The following is a 23,941-nucleotide window of genomic DNA, read 5'->3' as shown; positions in this document are numbered from 1 at the left end:
ATATCAAGCTAGAGATAACAATCTTCCATGCATATGCTTGAAGAATTCTTTGCAGGGAGGGCCCATAGTTTAAGGGTACGTACAACAGTTTAGTTAGCTGCTGTCTGCAAGTCTTGCCACATCACATATAGATAGTGAAATAGTCAACTTATACAGTGGGTTGTTTATTTAACTATCTGCAAACTGTTTAATGCATATATACACTTAGAATCAATATGTCATTTTGTTGTTTCTTTGGTACAAATGGGATCAAGTATAAATAAGATAAACATAAACTAAATTCGAATACATCATGATCAGGAGCAGATCTAGGGGGACTAGGGGCTCTAGCACCCCCCCCCCCCCCCCCACATCACCACCACCAAAAAAAAAGCTCCATTAAAATCAAAAGCGAAATATGAGAAGAAAAGAAAAAAGATGAAAAAGAAGAGAAGAAATGCGTGGAGACGAGGAGGAAGAACCAAGCCCCCTGCTTCCGACCCAGATCATGTAGGTCTTTGGTATTAGTGTTGATGTGCCTTTTAGTAGTGTATTCAAAAGTTTGTATCATTCCTTTGCTTGCATCTACTAGTACTTGAGTTTGAGTAAAAGAACTAGTTGTGAACTAACATTTTTCAACCAACTAAAAAATATACCGATTAATTGAAAGGAAAATTGGTTCCATAGCATAAAAAATTCATCTATTTCAAAAAAATACCACTGAAAGATCGTCATTACGTAAAATACCACTGAAATGATTCCATTCCAAAAAGAATATTCTCATTTTCCTCTCTATTGGACAAAGTGAAATGTCACTTTTACCCTCATCTTCTTCCCTGCTCTTCGTTGTTCCTTCCACAACACGCATCCGCCCTCTCACCGCCTGAAGAGCTCCAACTCTTGGTCGGTCCACTTGCCGGAGTCCTCCTCCTACTCAACGCCATCCATGACGGCCCCACCCGCAGCTGTCACCTTCTGCAATGGCTGCAGTGACGCAGCTGGTTGGACGGGAGGCGCAACCGGATCTGAGGATTTCGGAGCCGGGTTCTGCCGACGGGCGTAGCAGGGAGCGGGGGCGAGGTTCGGGACTAGTTCTAGGGCTGGTTCTTTGGCGGGGAGGAGGCAGCCTCAGCCGATGGCGATGTCGCTGCCGGTGGCCGAGGAGGGCGCGAAGGGAGCGAGGAGGAAGGAGGAAGCGACCCACACAAGGAGGGGTGAGAGGATCTGGTAGGCCGGCGGGAGGTAGTACGTGGCGGCGACGAGCGCGGCGACCGCAGCGGCGCAAGATGCGACGTTTGGGGAGGAAGGGGGACGCTCCGGTGATGGTGGAGGAGGGTGAGGAGGTGGACTTGACGCCGAAATGGATGACGCGAGCACGGGACTGGGTGTCCCAGGAGTCAACAACTCCGTGGTTGCCGGCGCGCGGGACTGGAGCTCGTTGGATTCGGCGACAACCCCTCTAATAGTCAAAGAGCTCTAAGCGGATGGATGCGTGCTGTGGGAGGAAGAAGGAAGAGCAGGAAAGAAGATGAGAGTAAAAGAGATATTTCACTTGGTATAACTTATTCATTGCAAAAGTTACCGGAATGGTATTTTTCGGAACTGAATCATTTTTTCAGTGGGATTTTATGAACGATGATCTTTTGATGGTATTTTTCGCAAACGATGATCTTTTAATGTTATGTAACTAATTTTCCCTTTATTGAATTCCCAAGCAGACCAGAGCCAACAAGCAATCACTATGATCAGAACAAAGGAAAAAAAAAATAGGACCCTTTCTTCCATACAAAACCGCAAACAACAAATTGGCGCTGGAAGCCTGACCTACCTGTAAGGCTGTAAGCAGAACATCGTCTTCTCCTGCTGTTTGCTTTGAGCGACCTGGCGCCGCTACATCCTGGTGGGAATATTTTACACTTTGGCCAAAGCCACGTACTTTGGCTAGAATATTTTACAAAAATATAATATATATCCAATATTACATTACACAAGTATTCTTATTTCGTGGTGAACAACATCATATCGTTAGGACCCTTTTCAATCTACATGATATTTTATCTATCGATGCTACACAATAGAAAACAAGTCCAAAAAAGCTGTCTCGTAATTCGGGAAGGTGGAACCAAACAAAAATATATACCTTGTGGCGACCATTTTGCAACAAACTAAACCAGCAAACCTCTTTATAGGTGAATCAAACTCATAGCAATTTTTTTGTTTTTTTTCTAATTTTACCTAGCCTTTATAAATGTTTCATGTTAATTGTAAGTGCAAGTTTATATGATCGTCTGAAGAATTAGAGAGATTCGAATTCGGAGAAAACTAAAACATCTTTCATTGTGAAATGAATGGAGTTCTGTCCATAAGGATATTTTAGAAAAGAGAATTTCCAAAGTTAGATTTTGACTGTTGATTTTATTCGTTATGTTGTCAATTGCTATAGAATCAACATAACCATAATAGTAGTTGAAATATCAATGAGGCAACTATTGTACACTGAGTGAGATGCATATAATTATCGTTGGTTAAATTATGTAAGGTTGGGCTTTATTTTCGAAATAAAATGTGTCTTGCATGGATGGAAGAAGTACGTCATAAGACAATTTCAATTTAAGCCACACGATCGAGTGCTGTGGCTCTTGCTCTGTTTGATGTGGCTCGGTTGGATATAGGGAGGGAAACGAGAATATATCTTCAGCAATTATTAATCAGAAGGGCCTTAAGTTGTTTTCATTTTCATTTCCCATTTTTTATTGCTTCCATTTTAATTTTAGCGCAACTATTTCGTTTTTTTTTGTCCCAAAATACGAGAACTCAAAACTAGTCCTGCTAATGGGAGTTTTGTGCCGAAAAAAAGAGAGGAACTTGACATGCTCTCAACATAAGAGAAAAGTTCTGGGAAAGAAACCGTTTCTCACCCAAGCTACATGCATAATGCATTAATTTTCTTGGTCCTATATGCTTCTCGCTCGTCAACTACTACAAACCTCTTTGCTCGTTCCCGATGCATCCGTCCCATTGTCTATCTGAGCTTTTAGTTTCGTTTTTTTTTTCTTTTGGTCTGTCCATAGGGCTCTGTCGCGTGACTCGAACAGTGCATCCATTCCTAACAAACAAAACCGACAACTCTCCCCGCGTACTACCACGCCTAAAAACAAATCCAACATTGCTCACGCACGTTAAATTCCTTGCAACCTCTGTTCAACATCCTGAGAAAACCTGTATTTGTCTTTACGAAATATATACATGCACACACTTACCCCTGTAAACATAGACACATACACCTTACTATTGTAAACATCTTCAAAATTTCTGGTTAGCAAAAAAACATGAGATTGACTCATAACTCATAAGTTATTGTACATGCAGGGGCAAAGCTAGAGAAAAATAGAGAGGAGAGCATTTCATGGTACATGTATGAAATTGAAGTAAACATGGTAAAAAAAACTTATAAGTGAAGGGCGGGCCTGGTGCAGCGGTATAGCCTACCATCTCTAATCAGAAGATTTCGGATATGAACCCTAGCCTCTGCTTATTTGTGCAGGAAAGACTTGGTAATTAAAACAATCTTTTCTACACAATGCGTGAAGTCTACGGCACTAGGTACACACGTTAACCGCTCCTGCAATCCTGCATACATATATATCTTAACGTCGACGTGTATTTGTTACCACTAAAAGAACAAAATCATTTTTATATATAGAGCTAGTGTGTACTAGGTGCAGTATTTAGCGTGGGGTTTGGTCATTTGGTCTGTCCGTATGCGCACCTGCTTTTGCAGTCTTTCCAGCTGCAGCAAGACTGTGGTTTGGCACCTTTGTGGGAAAGACGGAAGAACGTAAATCATGATGCAGGTTTATTTTACACGCTAGTATCATGGAACGTCCTAAGAATTTTCTTTCTGCTACAAGCTTCGTTACACAAAAATAGAATATATGTTAGACCTAGTCCCCACTGGCCACAGTGATGTCAGGGTAGTTTTTCTTTTCTGAAAAAAATAAAGATTGTAAAGTTGGATTACAATTATTCAAATTATGTGCATAGGGCATGTATTGTAGCATAGATACTGTTACGGGCCACGAGCAGCCGGCCCAGGCCAAGCCGGCGCAGCAGTCGACGGCCCCGGCGTGGATCACGTACCAACGCCGGGGCTGCCGCCCCAGTGGCTAGGAGAGCAACGATTTATTTCCTTAGGGTTTTATTCGCTTTCCTAAAGTGTGGGACAATTTGTAAGTTAAATACTCATCTCTTGATGGAAACAGATTAGGTTGGGAATTGATTCCAGTTGGCCTCACGGGGCCGCCCCTACTCTCGCGTCTCTCTCCCTCGCGATCTCCCTCTCACGCGCGCGCCCCCTTCCACGCTGCCGCCGCTCCCCTTGCTGGTCGCCACGGCGCCCATCCGCCGGCGACCCCCAAGGCCTCGCCCTCCATCCACGCACCCCTACAACCTTCGCAGCCGCGGTAGGAACTCGGTTCCTATCAACCTGGTATCAGCAATGCCAGGCGACAGGAAAAGCCCCCCATCATCACTGCCGCCGATTATGGTGGATGACCTCGCCGCCGCGATGACAAAGCTGCTCCAGGGCCTGGAGACGCGCATGGAGGAGCGCATCGCCACCGCGGAGGCGCGCTGGACCGCGCAACCAAACCCTAGCGCCTCCATGCCCTATGGAGTGCCGGGCTATGGGTCGACTATGCTGGCGAGCCCCTCGACAACGGCCCCGACCTTGTCGACGGTGCCTCCAACGACGGCGCCCTCCCTGCCCATCACCATCAGCCAGTCCACCCACTCATTCCAGAAAGCCCCGTTCCCCCACTCGCCGTCGAGGATCCCATCTACATTCGACGTCCCCGCGTTCGGTGCGCCATCCGCGCCAGGGGACGGAGGCTTCAACGAGCGCCTGGGCATTCCTCGCTTCAGCAAGATCGACTTCCCATTCTACGATGGCATCGACAATCCCCTGAACTGGCTCCACCGCTGCGAGCAGTTCTTCCGAGGACAACGTATACTGGCCTCGGATCGGGTCTGGCTCGCCTCGTACCACATGACCGGAGTGGCGCAGACCTGGTACTATGCCCTCGAGCAGGACGAGGGCATGCCGTCGTGGGAGCGCTTCAAGGAACTCGCCAATCAGTGCTTCGGTCCAGCCGTCTGCAGCAACCGCCTCTCGGAGCTTGCACGGCTCCCTTGGCACGGCACCGTCCAGGAGTACCAGGAGCGTTTCAACGCCCTGGTGTGCCATACGCCGGAGCTCTCTCCACTCCAGAAGGCCCACCTGTTCGTGGGTGGCCTCCCGGATCACATCTGTGTCGACATCGAGCTCCGGGCGCCCCAGGATCTTCAGACCGCCATGCACTTGGCGCGGTCCTTCGAGCGTCGTGCGGCTGCCACGGCGACCGTTCCGCGGCAGCGTGCTGGGCGCCTCCCTCAGCGTCTGCCCCCACCACCGCCAGCTGCGCCACGCGCAGCCCCTCTAGCGCAGCCCGCTCCGGCAGCCCCGGCGCCAGCCCTACCGGTGCCACCGCCTCGGCAGTTCCGCCGTCTCTCCCCCGCGGAGATGGTGGATAGCCGCCGCCAAGGCCTCTGCTACAACTGCGACGAGCCCTACGTCCGTGGACACTAGTGCCAGCGCCTCTTCTTCCTGGAGGTGAGCTACTACACATCCGATGGCGACGACGACGACGACGACGCCCTGCCAGCCGAGGAGGCCGCCCCGGTGATCTCCTTGCACGCCATCGCCGGCATCCGCACGGAGGATACGATACTGCTGCCCGTCTACATCCACGGTCACCGCCTCACGGCCCTCCTCAACAGCGGCTCGACGCACAACTTCGTCCACGTGGACCTGATGCGCCGCATGGGCCTGGCGACATCGACGACCAAGATCCACGTGATGTTTGCCAATGGCGACCGCGTGCCTTGCGGGGTGGTGGCCCGCAACGTCGCCTTGCACATCGGCAAGGAGGAGTTCACCATCAGCTGCCTCGGCATTGACATGGGCGGCTTCGACGCCATCCTCGGCGTCGACTACCTGCGCACCTTGGGCCCCATCCTGTGGAACTTCGAGGACCTCTACATTGCGTTCATGTGGCACGGCCGCCGTGTCTTCTGGCGGGGGATTGGGTCTCCCCGCGACGACATCTTCGAGCCGAGCCTGCGGGCCTTGGCCACCAACCTCGAACGCCCCCTCCTCGACGTCCTCCTCCAGCAGTACGACGACGTCTTCGCCGAGCCGCGAGGGCTGCCCACGTCCCGCCCGTACGACCACAGGATCCACCTCCTGCCGGGCACGGCTCCAGTGGCGGTCCGCCCGTACCGCTACCCCCAGTTGCAAAAGGACGAGCTCGAGCGCCAGTGCGCCACGATGTTGTCCCAGGGCATCATTCGGCCCAGCACCTCGCCGTTCTCGGCACCTGTACTGCTGGTCATGAAGCCGAACGGCACTTGGCGCTTCTGCATCGACTACCGCACGCTCAACGACAAGACCTCCAAGGACGAGTTCCCGATCCTGGTGGTCGACGAGCTCCTCGACGAGCTGCATGGCGCCAAGTTCTTCACCAAGCTGGACTTGCGTTCCGGCTATCACCAGGTGCGCATGCACTTGGCCGACGTGGAGAAGACGGTGTTCCGCACCCACCACGGCCACTTAGAGTTCCTCGTCATGCCGTTTGGTCTCTCCAACGTGCCGGCTACGTTCCAGGCGCTCATGAACGATGTCCTGCAGTCGTTCCTTTGGCGGTTCGTGCTCATCTTCTTTGATGATATCCTAATCTACAGCTCTTCGTGGTCCGAGCACTTGCAGCACGTCCGCCTCGTCTTCGATGCGCTCCGCGCCCACGACCTCCACCTCAAGCGCTCCAAGTGCTCCTTCGGGTCCAGCTCGGTCGCCTACCTCGGCCACATCATCTCGGCCGGGGGCATTGCCATGGACAGCGCCAAGGTGGAGGCTGTGGTGTCCTGGCCTGAGCCCCGCTCGGCTCGGGGCGTCCGCGGTATTCTGGGACTCGCCGGATACTACCGCAAGTTCATCCAGAACTTCAGGACCATCGCCGCCCCCTGACTCGCCTCCTGCGCAAGGAGGCCTTCGCCTGGACCAAGGAAGTAGTGGAGGCATTCGCGGTGCTGAAGCAGGCGCTCTCCACCGGGCCGGTTTTGCAGATGCCGGACTTCGAGCGGCAGTTTGTGGTTGACTGTGACGCCTCCGGCACCGGCTTTGGCGCCGTTCTCCACCAGGGGTCCGGACCCCTGGCCTTCTTCAGCAGGCCGTTCGCCGCCCGCCATGTCAAGCTGGCGGCCTACGAGCGAGAGCTCATCGGCTTGGTTCAGGCGGTGCGGCACTGGCGGCCCTACCTGTGGGGGCGCCACTTCCTGGTCCGCACCGATCACTACAGCCTGAAGTACCTCCTCGACCAGCGGCTGTCCACAATCCCGCAGCACCAGTGGCTCAGCAAGCTGTTCGGCTTCGACTTCACCGTGGAGTACCGCCCGGGCCGCCTCAACTCCGCGGCCGACGCCCTCTCCCGCCGCGACAGCGAGTCCAGTACGGACGATGTAGCGGCACTCCACGCCATCTCCGGGCCGTCCTTCAGCCTCATCGACGACATTCGGATGGCTACCTCCACCGACAGCGAAGCCACACAGCACCGGGGCGAGGGCCTCACGGCTCCTTGGCGCTGGGACGCCGAGCTCCTCCTCCACGGCAAGCGCATCTTCTTGCCTGCCCAGGACGACCTTCGCCAGCGGGTGCTCTCATTGGTCCATTCAGCAGGCCATGAGGGCGTACAGAAGACCCTACAGCGTCTCCGCGCCGGCTTCTACGTCCCCCACGACAGGCTGCTGGTGCAGGAGTTTGTCCGCGCCTGCCCGACGTGCCAGCGCAACAAGACGCCGACGCAGTGGCCAGCCGGGCTGCTCCAGCCCCTCGAGGTCCCTTCCCAGGTGTGGGCAGACATCTCGATGGACTTCATCGAGGGGCTGCCCAAGGTCGGCGGGAAGTCGGTCATCCTCACCGTGGTGGATCGCTTCTCGAAGTATGCGCACTTCATCGCCCTGAGCCACCCGTACACGGTGTCGTCGGTCGCCCGCGCCTTCTTCGACGGCATCGTTCGACTCCACGGGTTCCCGGCGTCCATCGTCAGCGACAGGGACCCTGTCTTCACGAGCCACATGTGGCGGGACATGTTCAAGATGGCCAGCGTCCAGCTCCGCTTCAGCACGGCGTTCCACCCCCAGACGGACGGCCAGTCGGAGATCGTCAACAAGGTGCTGGCCATGTACCTGCGGTGCGTCACGGGCGACCGCCCGCGAGCCTGGGTGGACTGGCTCGCGTGGGCCGAGTACTGCTACAACACTTCGTACCACATGGTGCTTCCGGCGACGCCGTTCGTGGTGGTCTACGGGCGCCCCCCGCCAGCGCTCCTGCCGCACACCGCCGGTGCGGCCCAGACGGACGCGGCTGACACGCTACTCCACGACCACGACTCCTTCCTCGCTGACGTCCGCGAGCGTCTTCTCCAGGCTCGTCAGCACGCCAAGCACTACTACGACGCTCATCACCGCGAGCTGGAGTCCCAAGGGTAAGCTCGGTCCCCGCTACGCTGGGCCGTTCCAGGTGATTGAGCGCATTGGCCAGGTGGCCTATCGTCTACAGCTCCCGGAGGGGTCTCGCCTCCACGTTGTGGGGTTGCTGAAGCCCTTCCACGGCGATCCCCCTGCGTCCACTCCGCCATTGCCGACCATTCATGATGGCCGGGTGGTCTTGACTCCTGCTCGGGTGCGGCGGGCACGCTTTCAGCAGGGCGCCTAGGAGGTCCTTGTGGAGTGGCAGGGGCTCCCTGCCGATGATGCGACCTGGGAGCCATGGGAGTCCTTCGTTGAGCGCTACCCCGACTTCCAGCTCGAGGACGAGCTGTTTCCCGAGGAGCGGAGAGATGTTACGGGCCAGGAGCAGCCGGCCCAGGCCCAGCCGGCGCAGCAGCCGACGGCCCCGGCGTGGATCACGTACCAACGCCGGGGGCGCCGCCCCAGTGGCTAGGAGAGCCACGATTTATTTCCTTAGGGTTTTATTCGCTTTCCTAAAGTGTGGGACAATTTGTAAGTTAAATACTCTCTTCTAGATTGAAACAGATTAGGCTGGGAATTGATTCCAGTTGGCCTCACGGGGCGCCCCTACTCTCGCGTCTCTCTCCCTCGCGATCTCCCTCTCGCGCTGGCGCCCCCTTCCACGCTGCCGCCGCTCCCCTTGCTGGTCGCCACGGCGCCCATCCGCCAGCGACCCCCAAGGCCTCGCCCTCCATCCACGCACCCCTACAACCTTCGCAGCCGCGGTAGGAACTCGGTTCCTATCAGATACTCCTTTAGATTTATATATATGGAGAGAAATGATCATGTAAGTAAAAGTGATTCTCCTTTAAGGCCGAAGTGATTTGTGCAAGAAACGAATAAGAACAAGCTATATTTTTCAGCTTCCAATCCCCTTACTCCATTTCAAATAATCGCTTCATTAAGTCAGCCTAGATTTACTTCTTTAAAATCAGTCTAGAAGCTGCTCTGGCAGCTCCTGCTAACCACCGATCTGGAAATCTAATAACTTCCACTGTTCTACAATCCAACTACTACCTCAAAATTTTCAGAGTGAGTGTATTACCAAGTATTATCAATATTTATAAATATGTACATATTGATAATAAAAGAAATTAAATGTTTGAAATGCAGTTTTTTTACTAAACAAGCCTATCGTCAGTTCAAGATGCAGGTGGGTCGGAATTGGTTGACCCAAACCTTGACCCACTGCACCCAGTTAGCGTTGGGTTTTGGACTTTTGGGTCAACCCAATCCTACATAATTCTGGGTTTTGGGTCGGCCCAAAAAAAAAACACCAGCGAGCGTTTTCTTCCCACAATCATAGGCGTTCCTTCGTACCGTCACTGTCGGCGCCATCGTTCGAAGCAAGCGCTCCTCCTGCTCCACGGGGGTGAGCTTGATGACGGACAGCATGGCGTCAGCGGCCTACCAGCGCCAGCGCGGGAGGTGCGAACGTCGTTGGCTCGGCCGGTGCATATGGTTGTCTCCGGGAGCAGAGCTAGATGCATGGGAGAGCACTTCCGATCCAAGGGTACGCCTGAGAAAGTCATGGACGATGGTGGTGGTGGTAACTAGCGATGCAATGTCCACGAGCGCGCGGGATTGGTCATACCATGCATGAAATTAAACGTACCTGTATCGCAGCGAGGGGAAGAGGGTGACGCTTCTCTTGTTTTTTGGTGACACGATGACCCACTATTATAAATAAACCAGTGTGACACTGTTATTGTTGGGTTGGTCTTGTAGGGTTTTTACTACCCTATACTAATTATGAATTGGGTTTTGGGCCACTCACGGGTCGACTCATGTAATAGCATCTCCAAAAGCTTCACTAAAAACATCTTACTAGCTAAAATTTTTAGAAGAAAAAACTCCAAAAACTACCCTCCAACAGACTCTGATGTCTGGACCGTCTCGCTATCGGCCTCGCCATACCCCGCTCATCGCTCGGCAACTTTGTCAAGCGGCCTCACTCGCCAAACTCCCCGCCCGCCCTCCCCTCCATGGTTTACCAAACCGTCGGTAACCGGACCGGTTTGACCGGTAACCGGTCAAACCGGTCCGGACCGGTACCAGTTTGGTCCGGTATGAAACCGGCCAAATTTTAAAATTTGAATTTGAATTCATAAAAATGAAAAATTCTCAAAAAAATTCCTAAAAATATTTCAAGGTACGACGAATCTAATGGTGTCAAATTTTCCCAAATATTTGATCATTTAGTATGGTTTGCGGAATTTAGAAGTTAAATCAAAAAAGAAAAAGAAAAAAAACGACGGCCCATTAAGGCCCATCGCGCGGCACAGCGTATTTAACCTATCCCCAAGTGTCCCGCAGCCTCAACCGCCCCCCGTCCGCTCCTCTCGCCCCCTAGGCACCCCTGTCCGCCGCCAGCACCCGCCGTCCGCCGCCCTGACCCGGCCATCCGGCCCCTGAGAGCGGCTAACCGGTCCCCCACACCGGTAAGCCGGGCCGGTACCAGATCTACCGGTGCCGACCGGTTAGCCGCCCTTGGACGCCGGTTTACCGGCCCGGTTAGGCGGTAAACCGCCACGAGCGGCGGTAAGCCGCCGGCAGGTCAGGTTTTTTTTTCCTAGGATTTAGGTGTATTTAGATGATTTTTTTAGGATTTAGGTGTATGACTTAGGTATATTTAGAATGTAGGTAAGATTTAGGATTTAGAATGTTTTAGGATTTAGGATGTTTTAGGATTTAGAATGTTTTAGGATTTAGGTGTATTTAGATGATTTTTGACACTATGACTTAGGAGTTAGAATATTAGATGATATATTTTTGTTGTCCATGTATGCAGATAGACAATGGCAAGCAGAGATGTTGTATGGGAACACGGGGAAAATCTTTATCCCGGATGGCGATGCAACTATTGTCGTACGCAGAAAGGAGGAGGTGGTGCGACTAGATTGAAACAACATTTGGCTGGGCGCGGGGCGGAGGTGGTGCATTGCAGTAATGTGCCACCTGATGTGCGGGACTTCTTTCAGCGTGAGTTGGATAGGGCAAAGAAGTCAACTGCTGACCGGGCTCGGGAGAGGTTGAGACGGGAGAAGGCAGCAGCGGAGGGAAACTATACCGGTGATAAAGAAGATGAGGAAGCTCAGGTGCAGCGTGCCATGGATCTATCAAGAGCGGAAGTAGAGTTCCGACGGGGGGTGGAACAGAGAGGAGGTGCATATGAGCGTGGAGGGGGTAGTGGTTCGACGAGGGGGAATGTTATGCAGAGGATGTTTCGAAGGTCCACTTCGCAGAGGGAAAGTCCTGTGGTGGAGGACTATAACTTGGAAGCTTGTGGGAGAAGAGGAATGATGCAACCAAGGATTGATACAGGCTCCTGGACGCAGAAGGATAAGAACGCAAAGGAAGCTATTGGTAAAGCTTGGTCAAAGTTTTTCCATATTGCAAGAGTTCCTGGAAGACAGGCTGACAGTCCATACTTTATCAGTGCGGTCAGGGAGACACAAAAGTGGGGTAAGTTTTCTTTCATTGCAATGATACCTATGAGCGTACATCCTTGTATCTCATGATTTTCATATGGTTTGCAGGTAAAGGTATCGCATCACCCACTGGACGGGATATTGATGGCAAGTACCTTGATCAGAACGAGCAAGACTTGAAGACGAGGTACGTAAAGTTTCAGAAAGACTGGCCATTATTTGGCGTCACGTTGATGTGTGATTCATGGACTGGTCCGACGAGGATGAGCATCATCGACTTTTTGATATATTGCAATGGGGTCATGTGGTTCCATAAGTCTATTGATGCGACCGAAAGAACTCAAGATGCTGCATATTTGTTCAAGGTAGTCCCTAAACATGTTCCATTCGCATGGTGTATGTTTTGACATATTACTAAACAATCTGTCTTCCATTGCAGGAGATTCAAAAGGTGGTGGAAGAGATTGGACCGGAGAATGTCGTGCACGTAGTCACCGACAACGGCTCGAATTACAAAAAAGCATGCAACGAACTACTAAGTGACGTGTATGACCACATAGTTTGGACATCGTGTCTAGCACACACCGTCAATTTGATGTTGAAGGATATAGCTCGAAGGCCTGAACATATTGTTATGATCAAGCAATGCAAGTGAATTTCAAATTGGTTACACAATCATGGTCAGTTGAATACAATGATGAGGAACGCAATCGGTGGTGAGTTGGTGAAGTGGAATGCCACTCGATTTGGAACCAACTACATGTTCCTAGAGAGCATCTATCGGAAACGCGATCGTTTCATGCAGTGGATGGCATCTACTGAGTTCCAACACAGCAAATGGGCGAATACCGAAGAAGGTAGATTTACTCATGCAAGTTTTTCAAGTATGGAGTGGTGGGATGCAATGAAATATATCATCGACACGGTTCAACCAATATACAAGTTTCTCCGCTTCGCTGATCAGGACAATATATAACCAATATACAAGAAGCCGAACATGTCCGAGGTATGCATATACGATGGATCCAACTCAACAAATGTTTCGTGGTCTCAAGGATACATTTCAGCGCATGACGGATCTCCAGAGCGCCGTCCAGGCATTGCAGGAGTTTGACGTGTTTCGGCAGAAGGTTGGCGAGTATAGCAGTGAAATGGCAATGCGGATGGCGATGGACCCAAAGACATCCCCAAGTAAGAGTTACTCCGTATGAAATTGTTGTTTTCTCTATTCGAATATATTGCTTACATACTCGGTTGCACATGCAGCGTCATGGTGGATGATGTTCGGATCAAGTACTCCATAGCTACAGTACCTTGCCATGAGACTTGTTTCACAATGTTGTTCGTCCAGTGGATGCGAGCGGAACTGGAGTACTTTTGCCTTGCTGCATACAAAGGTTCGCAATCGGTTGTCAGCACAAGAAACTTAATAAGCTTGTCTATGTCAACTACAACCTTCGTCTCCGACTTGAGGAGGTATCCGGCCCACTGATGCGTGAAGAAGGTGATTTCATTGACCAGCTGGCCCATCTTTCTTTCTATGATGAGAATAATCCGGTGCGGGAATGGATGAAATATGGTAGATCTAACCGGGCTCCAGTTCTGGACGAGGATGATGATGACGGCGACATCCCTCTCCCGTCCCATATTGTCAGAGATCAAATAAACGAGTCAGATCTACATGAGGCTACGGGGAATGATTCCATCAGCGATTGGGCACGTACAAATATAGGTGACACTCACCTAGGGAAGAGAAAGTTGCAGAAGGGACCTAAGAAGGGTGACCCGAAGCGTCGAAAATGCAAAGGAACAGCAAAACCAGTGAGCAGCGACACCGAGACTGATGCTGGCAAAGGTGAGCGTAGTCCGCCATATCAGGAGTCCGAGGATAGCCGCTCGGCCGATGATGGTGATGATGGTGACGGTGCTGAGCCTGATGCTGGTGGTGGTGGTAGTGGTGCTGATGCTGCTGCTGGTGGTAGTGGTCGTGCTCGTGGTGTTCGTTTCACAGGTATACATTGCACATACAAATAGACACATATTTCTGACTATTGACTACTAATTATGAAATATGGTTGATTGCAGGGGAGACTCAGTTCACACATGCTACTCAGGACACCGACCATGGAGCACCGCAATCGCAGAGGAGAACAGGTGGACCAACGGACTATGATAGTCCACAGCACTCTTCTTCCTCCTACAGCGATTCGAGGCACTCTTTTCACTATCTCATTCCTGACATCAGCATGCAGCCACCGACGAGATGGGTGTACGAATGGGAAGACCCTCATTTTTACACTATGTTAGTTCAGAAATGGCAGACAACATCGGCGTGGACGGGCCAAACTTGGCAACACTACAAGGCTGAGCTGCTTAGAGTGCGAGGTATCGCTTTGATGTCCAACGCCGAATACCAAACCGCATCCCAAATGGGGGTCTTCTCATTTCTACGTTGAACTTTCGTTTCATGTGTCTAGGTGTATGACTCTGTATTTGTATGCACGCTTATTACTATTGTATTTGTATGTATGATTATAACTTGTTGCTTTGGTATGGTCATTTACATTAAAATGTGCATAGCTCAGGCCGAAATTTTCTTTTATTTTACACCGGGATCTATTTTTCAAACGGTGGAAAACTAACCGGTATACCGGTCCAACCAGCCGGTATACCGGTATAACCGGCCGGTTTACCGGTTCGAGCTGCCCCTCCCACATCACCGGTATACCGGCCAAACCAGCCGGTAAACCGGCCCGGCCGGCCGGTATACCGGTCCGTACCGTTTGAACGCCGAGATTTGAATTCAAACAAATTCAAATGGGGTTTTGTCCGGTTCCGACCGGTAACCGGGCTAACCGGACCGGTAAACCGGTACCGGAGCCCGGCGGTTAGGCCGGTCCGGTCGCAAATTAAAACCCTGCTCCCCTCCCGCTTATGCTCATTCCCACGCTTACGCGCAGCTCCGACGCCCCCTGCCACTGGTGCGTCGTTGAGGCAATGCAGCTCCGGCGCACCCTCGGTGCTGTAGTGGAACCGACCCCTCAGAAATCTCGCTCGGACACCCCCAGGACCTCACCCAAGGCCAAGCCCCACCGGAGCAGAGCTCCCCGCGGCGGCGAGGGCGCCATTCCGGCTCTCCCCGACTCGAGCTCGACCTTCCTACAGCCTAATCAGCACCACATGCTCTGTAAACCCTGAAACCTGACCCCAACTGCAAGCAAAATGGCCCAGACCCTGTGCTCACCGGAGGCCTTGCTCCTCTACACGGCGGCGGACCAATGCGATGAGATTGACGACGCTGGTGGCACCAGTGGATGAGTGAAGCTCCAATCGCCTCAAATAGGTCGTTGAGATGCCCACGATTCTCCACACGAGAGGAATCAATGGGACATCAAGCAGCAATAAATATGCAAGTGGGGCGGCTGCGGACAGCCCACCCCACGTCCGCAAGACCCGCAACATCTTTGTGGGCTAAGCACGGCAGCCCGCGCACGCCCGCGAATGCTTTGTGGGCTACGCGGCAGCCCGCATATGCCCGCATGCCCTACAGGCTAATATGAATACCGGCCGTACGGCACAAGCAAGAGAGGCAGCCTGTATTGATTCTTTCTTTTACAATCACAATTCCATATCATAATATGAATACAGGCTATCACAAAAAAAAACTACTCCCTTTAGAATAAAAAATTCTGAGAAGACCAAGAAATTTACGCTAATATCATACCATCACAAGAACTAGCTTGTCCTGATAAAAAAGGAGACTAGCATAAGGCTCCATAATAGGTTATGAATACATGCTGTCAAGGTTCCATCCAGGGCAACCTTCTGCATCAGGTTATTACAGAAAGTGCAAACAGTTATCTCTAAGATGCTCATTCTTGCAATGCATTGAAGCTCTCTCAAATAAGTGTCCAGCAGTACGTGATTTACAAATTACTACATCAAAGCCACTGCTTCCAACAGCATGCACCAGAACAGAGCAGAACATCACTGGGTTTGAACAGAGCAAAAGATTCCATAGCTTGTTCCTTTAGAACACTGCATGTAATTAAAAAAAGCATCAACATCTCACTCTTTGCAAAGATTCAGAGCACACAAGTATTAGATCATTAGTGGGATCAACTACAAGTCTACAATACTCAAAGGGAAACTTCAGCAGTGGATGCTTTTAACTTCAGAAGTGGATGCTTTTCAGATCGACTAATAGCATTTCAGCAGTAGCAACAGGTTCAAGAACTTTAATATTGATCAGTCACCAATGCTTCTAGATAAGAAACTAGCCCAGCGAATCATATAATTCTGTTCGGCATCAATTAAATAAGAGCACAGCTATAATTGGGAGATCTCTGAATCTGATCCATTTTATGGAGACAAGCTTGACATTGCAGAGTTAAATAAGAGCACAGCTATAATTAGCTGGATCCCTTGGCAAATTTCCTTATATACTGAAAGAACCACTAAATTAGCTGTCCAAGTTTCCAAAAAACTAAATCAAAAGCAATCAGAATATTGGCCCATATGCAAAGAACTTTTAAAGAATAGAACTGCAAGAATCTCAGTTAGTAATACTTACAGCAATATGCATTAGATGCAATCAAGCTCATCTCCAGCTATGTTTCCGGCTATATGATCATGTGTACTATCTTCTGATCTCAACCAGTCTTGAAAGCAAATAAGAGCTTCTATTGTTTCACTTTTCAACCTACTTCTGTAGTCGCTCACAGTTCTTTCTGCAGAAGAAAATGCAGATTCTGAGGCCACTGTTGATGCAGAACTCAAGAAAGCGCATCTTAAATCGAGGATCGAGAATAACTGGAATGCAGATTTTCAAATAGGACAGATCCCAATATGTGTTCATTTTTTCTCTCATCCCATGCACCATAGTTGTAATCACAGGGTCACCAATTGAAGACTGTTTGTCCAGCTCTCTCTTCACTTCCCACAACATATGAAAGTAACGACTTGAAGTAGGATATTTTGATCCCGAGACTATCTTGGTTGCTTCATAGAAAGGCTGTAACATGTTACATAGCTTCTTTGCCACCTTCCAGTCCTTGGTTGAAGGCTCATGTAAGTATTGTGGGTCCCCCTGCTTTAAAGCTTCATATACCTTCCTGTACTTCAGAGCTGTCTCGAGCATTAGGAATGTTGAATTCCATCGAGTTACAACATCAAGAGGAGGTCGTTTCCCAGGAGAAATACCAACTTGCTCTACGATTTCTTCAAACCTTTGCTTCCGAGCTTGTGAGCTCTTAACATACTTTACACTGTCTCTAATGTTCTTGGTAGCACTACTGATTGACTTGAAACCCTCTTGAACAATCAGATTTAAGACATGTGCAGCACAGCGACAATGAAACAATTTTCCTTTGCGAGGTAATTGACCCTTATCAACAAGGTTCTCTTGCAAAGTTTTTGAAAAGTTATCATTTACAAATGCATTGTCCAATGTAATTGCAAATACATTGCTTTCAATGTTCCAATCCTGAAGTGTTCTCAACAAGGCATTGAACATAGTTCTACCATCATGGGGTGACTCAACAAGAGTGAACTTTATGATCCGTTTATAAAGTTCCCACTCATCATCAATATAGTGAGCAGTCACACACAAGTAGCCTAGAGTCTGGTTTGAGGTCCACATGTCTGCAGTGAGGGAAATTCTAGATTTCGACTTGTTCAGCAACTTTCTTAAGTTTGCTCTTGCTTCCTCATAGGAGTCAATGCAATAAGACCTTATGGTGGTTCTGGACACATGCTTGAACCATGGGTTTATGGTATCCACAAATGATCTGAATTTTGGATATTCAACTAGGCTAAATGGTAATTCATGCATGGCAATAAATTTAACTAGCTCTAGGTAGGCTGCTTCTTGATTAAACCTCCAATCTTTCAAAGACACATCAGCCTTGGACATACCAGAACTCATTTGGGAGACCATTTCATCCAATCTAGCTTTTCCCTTGCAAGTCTTCAAGTGTCTGCCACAAGCACTTGTAACAATGTCTCTGGTTGTTTTGAATAATTGATTGCAATGCATACATTGAGCCTCTACTAGAATCCCATTATCATATATTGGATCAAATTCTTTCCATATATGTGAAGTAAGTCTGCGTCGTTTATTCCTATGTGGAGATCCTAGTGGTTGGCATGGAAAGTATATTTTCAGACAAGACTATAGTACAGAACAATTTAAAATCACTAATTGGAGCATAAATCCAAGGCATTAACATGATAGCAGGTAATTAAATATAATGCATTAACTATCAGTTCATAGCTCTGAATGGTTTGAACTTACCGTGACCAAGCATACTTCTTTTTTTGATAAAAGGAGATATTGGCGATTCTTGTGAAGACCTAGCCAATGTTGTAGACGGGGAAATGACCCTCGGGGATAGCATCATCCTGACTCCAGTTGACAAGAATCATTACAGTTGAGCTCTTGTCCATAAGTCCTTTCCCTGCACCTACCTCCTCCTCTCCCCTTCCCTGAACACAAATCGATATATAGCTAATTGCTTCTCCACCTCGATGGCAGCAAATCAAATCGATGGGGGATTTTTGGCAAGAAATCAAACCTGTGCTTGCTTTCTCTTTTCTCCTACCCTAATTGCCTCCCGATGCGCAGTTGCCATGTCGACCGCAGCTTTTACTGAAGATGAACTCCTCTCCATGAGCCCAGATCTCAGCGGTGGGGGACAACCGGCCGACGATGGTGGCGGCGATGTCCTCGTCGCGGGCGCAGGCGCGGGCACGAGGACACACTCCGGCGCACGCGACGAACCAGTCCTTTTTGATGCAGATCGAGGTGCTGCACAGGAGGGAGGGTCAGGAGGCAGCGCCGGCGGGGCAGGGGGCGTGGCTGAGCTACGGTTGTCCATGGAAGCGGCGGCGGCGCGGCGCGGCTGCGGGACAGCGAACGCTCGAGGGAAGCTGTAGATGAGGGTGTATATGTGGGCTATGTGGGCTACGTGGGTTCACCCGCATGAGCCCGCTTATGTTATGTGGGTTGATTTGAGGGTTCGTGGGAGTCTGCGGCGCAGTTGGCCCAGCGGGCTGGCGGCTTGGCCTGCGCCGTTTGCATCCCTAAGCAGCAACAGCAAATTTGGGCAACGAGGATCGAGAAGGAAGAAGAGGGCAAAAGGATGGGGATGAATGCCCTTGGACGCGCGAAGTGGAGCTGGGCAGGCAGAGCGGGTGGCGTTGGGTGAGCGGTGGGCTCGGCCCCCGGGCCGGCGGCGAGGGGGAGGACGCGGCTGGCGGTGAGGAGGAGGACGCGGATGCAGCTCGCGAAGGAGATGGATCAGGGGGTCACTTGTTAGCGGGTCAGCGCGAGAAGGGGATGGAGCGGAGGGGATGAATTGAGAAATTGTTGAATTTCAACACTCTAAATAACTAAATAGCTAGTTAAATAACTAGCTAATGAGATATAACTAGCGTGATTTGGGAAAACTCTTGCAGATGCTCTAATCCTGCATCTGAGTTGCAGACGCGCAGGAGTCAAAGTTTTCGAAGACGTTTCCAAATCTTGAAGCGCATCGAAACAGCAATTGATTCATGGTTCCGCTTATCACGCAAGATCATGAATTCGGCTGTTGCTGACATGTCAAGCTGCAGGCCGCTTTATTTATTGCTATTTGCTCCTATCCGTGGATCGATAACAGTGGGAAACGGAGTTGACCATGCTTCGTGCAGTCATTTCCAAGAAATTACCATCCAAGTCATCAAGTCGAGCGATCGATGACAGATCGAGCTAGCTAGAGGGGAACACGAAGCAAATGCCTGTTTTTTTAGCCCTGTCGCATAAAAAAAATCTTACCATTTAGCAATATCAAATAAAATTTATTTGTAAAACTTTTTTGACAGATGGGTGCTAATTTGCGAGACGAATCTAATAAGTCTAATTAATCCATAATTTGCTACAGTGATACTACAGTAACCATTCACTAATTATGGATTAACATACCTCATTAGATTCGTCTCGCAATTTGGCCCTAAGATTCTGCAGTTAGTTTTGTAATCAGATTTTATTTAATATTAATAAATATTAAAATTCTCTTGGATGTGACATAGTCTAAAATTTAGCCTCTGAAATCGAACAACCCTGTAATCTCGCTCATTCTGTTGGATGGTCGACCGGAGCGAGGTGATGACCGATCGAGATTCTCCGATCCATTGACCGATCGAGACTTAGGCACATCAACTGATCCGATCAGGTCATCGATCGCCAGCAGCAGAGATGATGCACTGCACTGCATGCATGCGCACTGATGCAACGTTGCACACTGCACGCCTGCACAAACACAAGGTTGCAATGCAACAAGGCATCCATCTACCTGTGCTCTGTCGCTGCTCCAACTATTTACTGCGCCTGGTCTCTCGACTGGCCACAGTGAAAACCCAACCCAAGGTTTTTAGGCTGTGTTTAGTTGCCCAAAAAATCCAAAATTCAAAAAAAAAACTCCCCGTCACATCAAATTTACAATACATATATATGGAGTACTAAATATAAATAAAATCAAAAATTAATTGTACAGTTTGGTACTAATTTGTGAGACGAACGCTTTGAGCTTAATTAGTCAATAATTGAATAATAATTATTAAATATAAACGAAAGTACTACGGTGTACTCCCTCCTTCCCCGTTTATAAGGCACACACGCATATCAAGATTCAAACATTTATATCTTTGACCAATAATTTAACTATTAATTTTTAATTTTTATAATATAAATTTTATATGATTGGATTCGTCATCAAATATACTCCCTCCATTCACTTTTGATAGATATATTTTAAAAACTCAAATGTTCACAAATGATAGCTATATTTGCTAATGGCATGGGCTGTGACAATAAATAGCACTGGTAACGAGGAGTTTCCAGTTAAAGCATTGGAGGACCAACAAAAAAGTCCGTGTTGTATTTATTATATGATAAGTAAAGTTGTTTTTCTTGGTCATTGTGTCAAGATGAAATATAGCTATCAAAAGTGAACGGAGGGAGTAGTTTACAATGATTATAAATTTATAATCATAAATGATATAATATATGACAAATAAATGATCAAAGTATCGTTTGGAAGACCGTGCCATGTTCTACTGTGCCTTATAAACGAGGAAGGAGGGAGTATATTTTAACACTCCAAACTGAGAAACTTTTTTTTTAATCAGCCAGGAGGACTAGTGCATCGTTTAAGAAGGAGGGTGAGGCACCGCGCGCCTGCCGGCGTCGAACGCGAGTGGGCTTGCCCAGCCCCAGCTGGGCTAGCCAACGGAGCCCCAGCTCGATCCTCCAAAATGAAAAACTAAACACAGCCTTACTATTCCATCACTGCCAAGCTTCTCTCTCCTCACTTCTTTATATTTGACCACCGCCCCTCTCCGCCAAGCACATCCACCTCGGCCTCCATCCCTAGCGCTCTCGCCCCAAAGCAACGCCACAGCGCCACCACCCTTTCTCTCTTCCCCATCCCCATCTCTCCCGGCCCCACTTATACCAGCGCCGCTGCCTGCGCCCATGGAACCCAGCAACTCATCGCCCCCCGCCGCGGCCGAGGTTGCAGAAAGCAGCGCCGGCGTCGACGGCAGGAAGAAGGGCAAGGCGCCCAAGGGCGGGCCGGAGAACGCCAAGTTCCGGTACCGCGGCGTGCGGCAGCGGAGCTGGGGCAAGTGGGTGGCGGAGATCCGGGAGCCCCGGAAGCGCTCCCGCAAGTGGCTCGGCACCTTCGCCACCGCCGAGGACGCCGCGCGCGCCTACGACCGCGCCGCGCTCCTCCTCTACGGCCCGCGCGCGCACCTCAACCTCACCTCCCCGCCGCCGCCGTCGCTCGCCGCGCCGCGCTCCCACCCGCACTCCTCGGCGTCCGCGTCCTCGCCGCCAGCGCTCCGGCCGCTCCTGCCGCGCCCGGCGCCGCACCAGCACTTGGGCGCCGGTGCCCCTGCGGCCCCGGCCTTCCACCACCACCAGTTCCAGTACCACCTCCTGCCGCCGCCGCCGCAGCAGCCGACCCCGCCGCTATACTTCGCCAGCACGGCCACCGCGTCCACGGTCACAACCACGGTGCCGCCACGGGTGGAGCCTCAGAAGCCGGCTGTCGCGCCCGCAGTGGGCTCCTCTACGTCACGACTGGAGCCGCCGCAGGCGGGCACACCGGAGGAGGCGGCAGCGGAAGCGGGCTGGGAGTACAACGGCGGCGAGGAGGAGGACTACGCGTCGGCGCTGCTCTGGGACGAGCCGGAGCCCTTCTTCTGGTTTGATGTCTTCCTCAAGTGATGAACAGCACAGCACTTGTTGAAGCCAGCAACAAGTTGCTTGGCCGGCTTAAAGGGCTTCAGAGAGGAGGGGGGGGGGGGGGTGGCCATGGCGGCTGCTCATGCTCATGCATGCATGTGTTTGGGAGCAAGTAAGCGAGCAAGGTAGATAGGCTTACTAGCTAGGGTTTCTGATTCCTTTGTACTAAATTATCTTTAGATTTTTTTCTCTCTCATTCTTCTCTTTTTTTCCCTGGGGGTTTGGTTGCGGTATAGCAATGTGAGGTGGTATTTTGCTGGGAGGGATTATTTAGGGTTCCCTGCTGCTGATTTAAGATCGATTCGATTTGAATCATGCCTGTTCCTTGCATGGATCCATCATGCAATGGATGCAACTATTCATGGTGGCATATATAAATATTAGAGATGCAACATTTTCTCTCTTTTCATCCTTTACCTATCATCAGTTTGTCTCCTTTGAAATAGTGAATTCGAACTACAAAATCCAGATTCCTTGGTTCTGGCAGACTCCTGGTTGTAGTCATGGATCGACAACGATCTGAATGCATCACATAATAATAATTTAGAAAGGGTGTACATATAGTAGTGTAATTTAGGCATTTAAGCAATGCAAAAGACTTTTTGGCTGAGAAATATTTAATTGCTTTGGTTGGTTCATTAAATTTCAACCCATATTCAGATGCAACAATTTTGTTCCGTAGGTGTAGCTTCATTTCCCTTTTGTGGAGATTTTTATGAATATTGGTTTCCTTTATTTTTTTCCCCCCAAAGTTGCTGATAAAAGAATAGTCTGTCCATGTGATGGGTATAATGGCTATTTTAATGAACATATGAAGTTTATTATGTCTTTAGATAGGAAAAACGGAACATGAATCAACTATATCATTGACTCAGATCTTGATGATGTTAAACTTCAAACCTCTGAAAGTACCTCCTCATCTTGTTTGCATATCGATGATATTTTCTTTAAAAAAAACACTTCGGCCTTTTCCTGAAATTGTTTTATTCGTGACATTTTGCTTGAGTATCATAAAACCCGCCATTCTTTGTTTCGTCTTCTGTTTGGGTAGAAATTGTCCTGTTCAAGGAATCCAAAAAATAGCAGACAGGGTCATGGTCAGGATGCATGCTCTACACAATAATAACCTTTGGATCTTTATTAATTATTCACGTATCCTCGTGGATCACAATCCCAGTCTTGTGGCATGCTGGCCGGAACATAGAACCACATAGTACTGCTTAATTAATTTGTGGAATTTCGTTTGTGGCATGAAATTTTTACCCAGTTGAGTCGTGAGAATTCACTTAATTTGTGACATAAATTTCTTACCAAATTGTCATTGGGTAGGTTTCGTAGCCCATTCTCAGTGCAAATGTCATATGACTATATGAGCTTTACTCACGTTAAATGTCATGCTACCACAACAGCACGATACCAAATTAGCAATGGACATCAGTTAGTAAAAGTCCAACATTGCCGATGAACGAGTCGTTAAAGCTTCCTTATTAGTGATCTGTCAGTGATATTTGTTTTGCAGATCAACCATTAGTCGATAAAGATATTTCTATTTACCGATCAAATGTTAGTAAAGAGTTTTCTTAGTCACTTTATGATATGGCAAGCAATTTATGAGGAAAAAGAATAGAGTCTCTACATA

At 49.6% G+C, this 23,941-nt stretch overlaps 1 protein-coding gene and 1 pseudogene across 1 annotated transcript; one reads left to right on the top strand and one right to left on the bottom strand.

Moving 5' to 3' along the window:
* Positions 1–765: 765 nt before the first annotated feature.
* Positions 766–4,380, bottom strand: LOC120667760 (annotated as a pseudogene).
* A 17,125-nt stretch (positions 4,381–21,505) lies between these two features.
* LOC120665330 (ethylene-responsive transcription factor ABI4-like) lies at positions 21,506–22,284 on the top strand. The gene has a single exon (XM_039944871.1). The coding sequence runs from the start codon at positions 21,529–21,531 to the stop codon at positions 22,282–22,284; it is 756 nt and encodes a 251-aa protein (XP_039800805.1). The 5' UTR covers positions 21,506–21,528.
* The last annotated feature ends 1,657 nt before the right edge of the window (positions 22,285–23,941 follow it).

Source organism: Panicum virgatum, chromosome 3N (assembly GCF_016808335.1).
Source record: "Panicum virgatum strain AP13 chromosome 3N, P.virgatum_v5, whole genome shotgun sequence".
NCBI lineage: Eukaryota > Viridiplantae > Streptophyta > Magnoliopsida > Poales > Poaceae > Panicum > Panicum virgatum.
This window is presented reverse-complemented; position numbering and strand designations above follow the sequence as displayed.

Excerpts from the sequence above, each read along its gene's own strand:
- LOC120665330 (XM_039944871.1), top strand. The coding sequence starts at position 21,529 with ATGGAACCCAGCAACTCATCGCCCCCCGCCGCGGCCGAGGTTGCAGAA.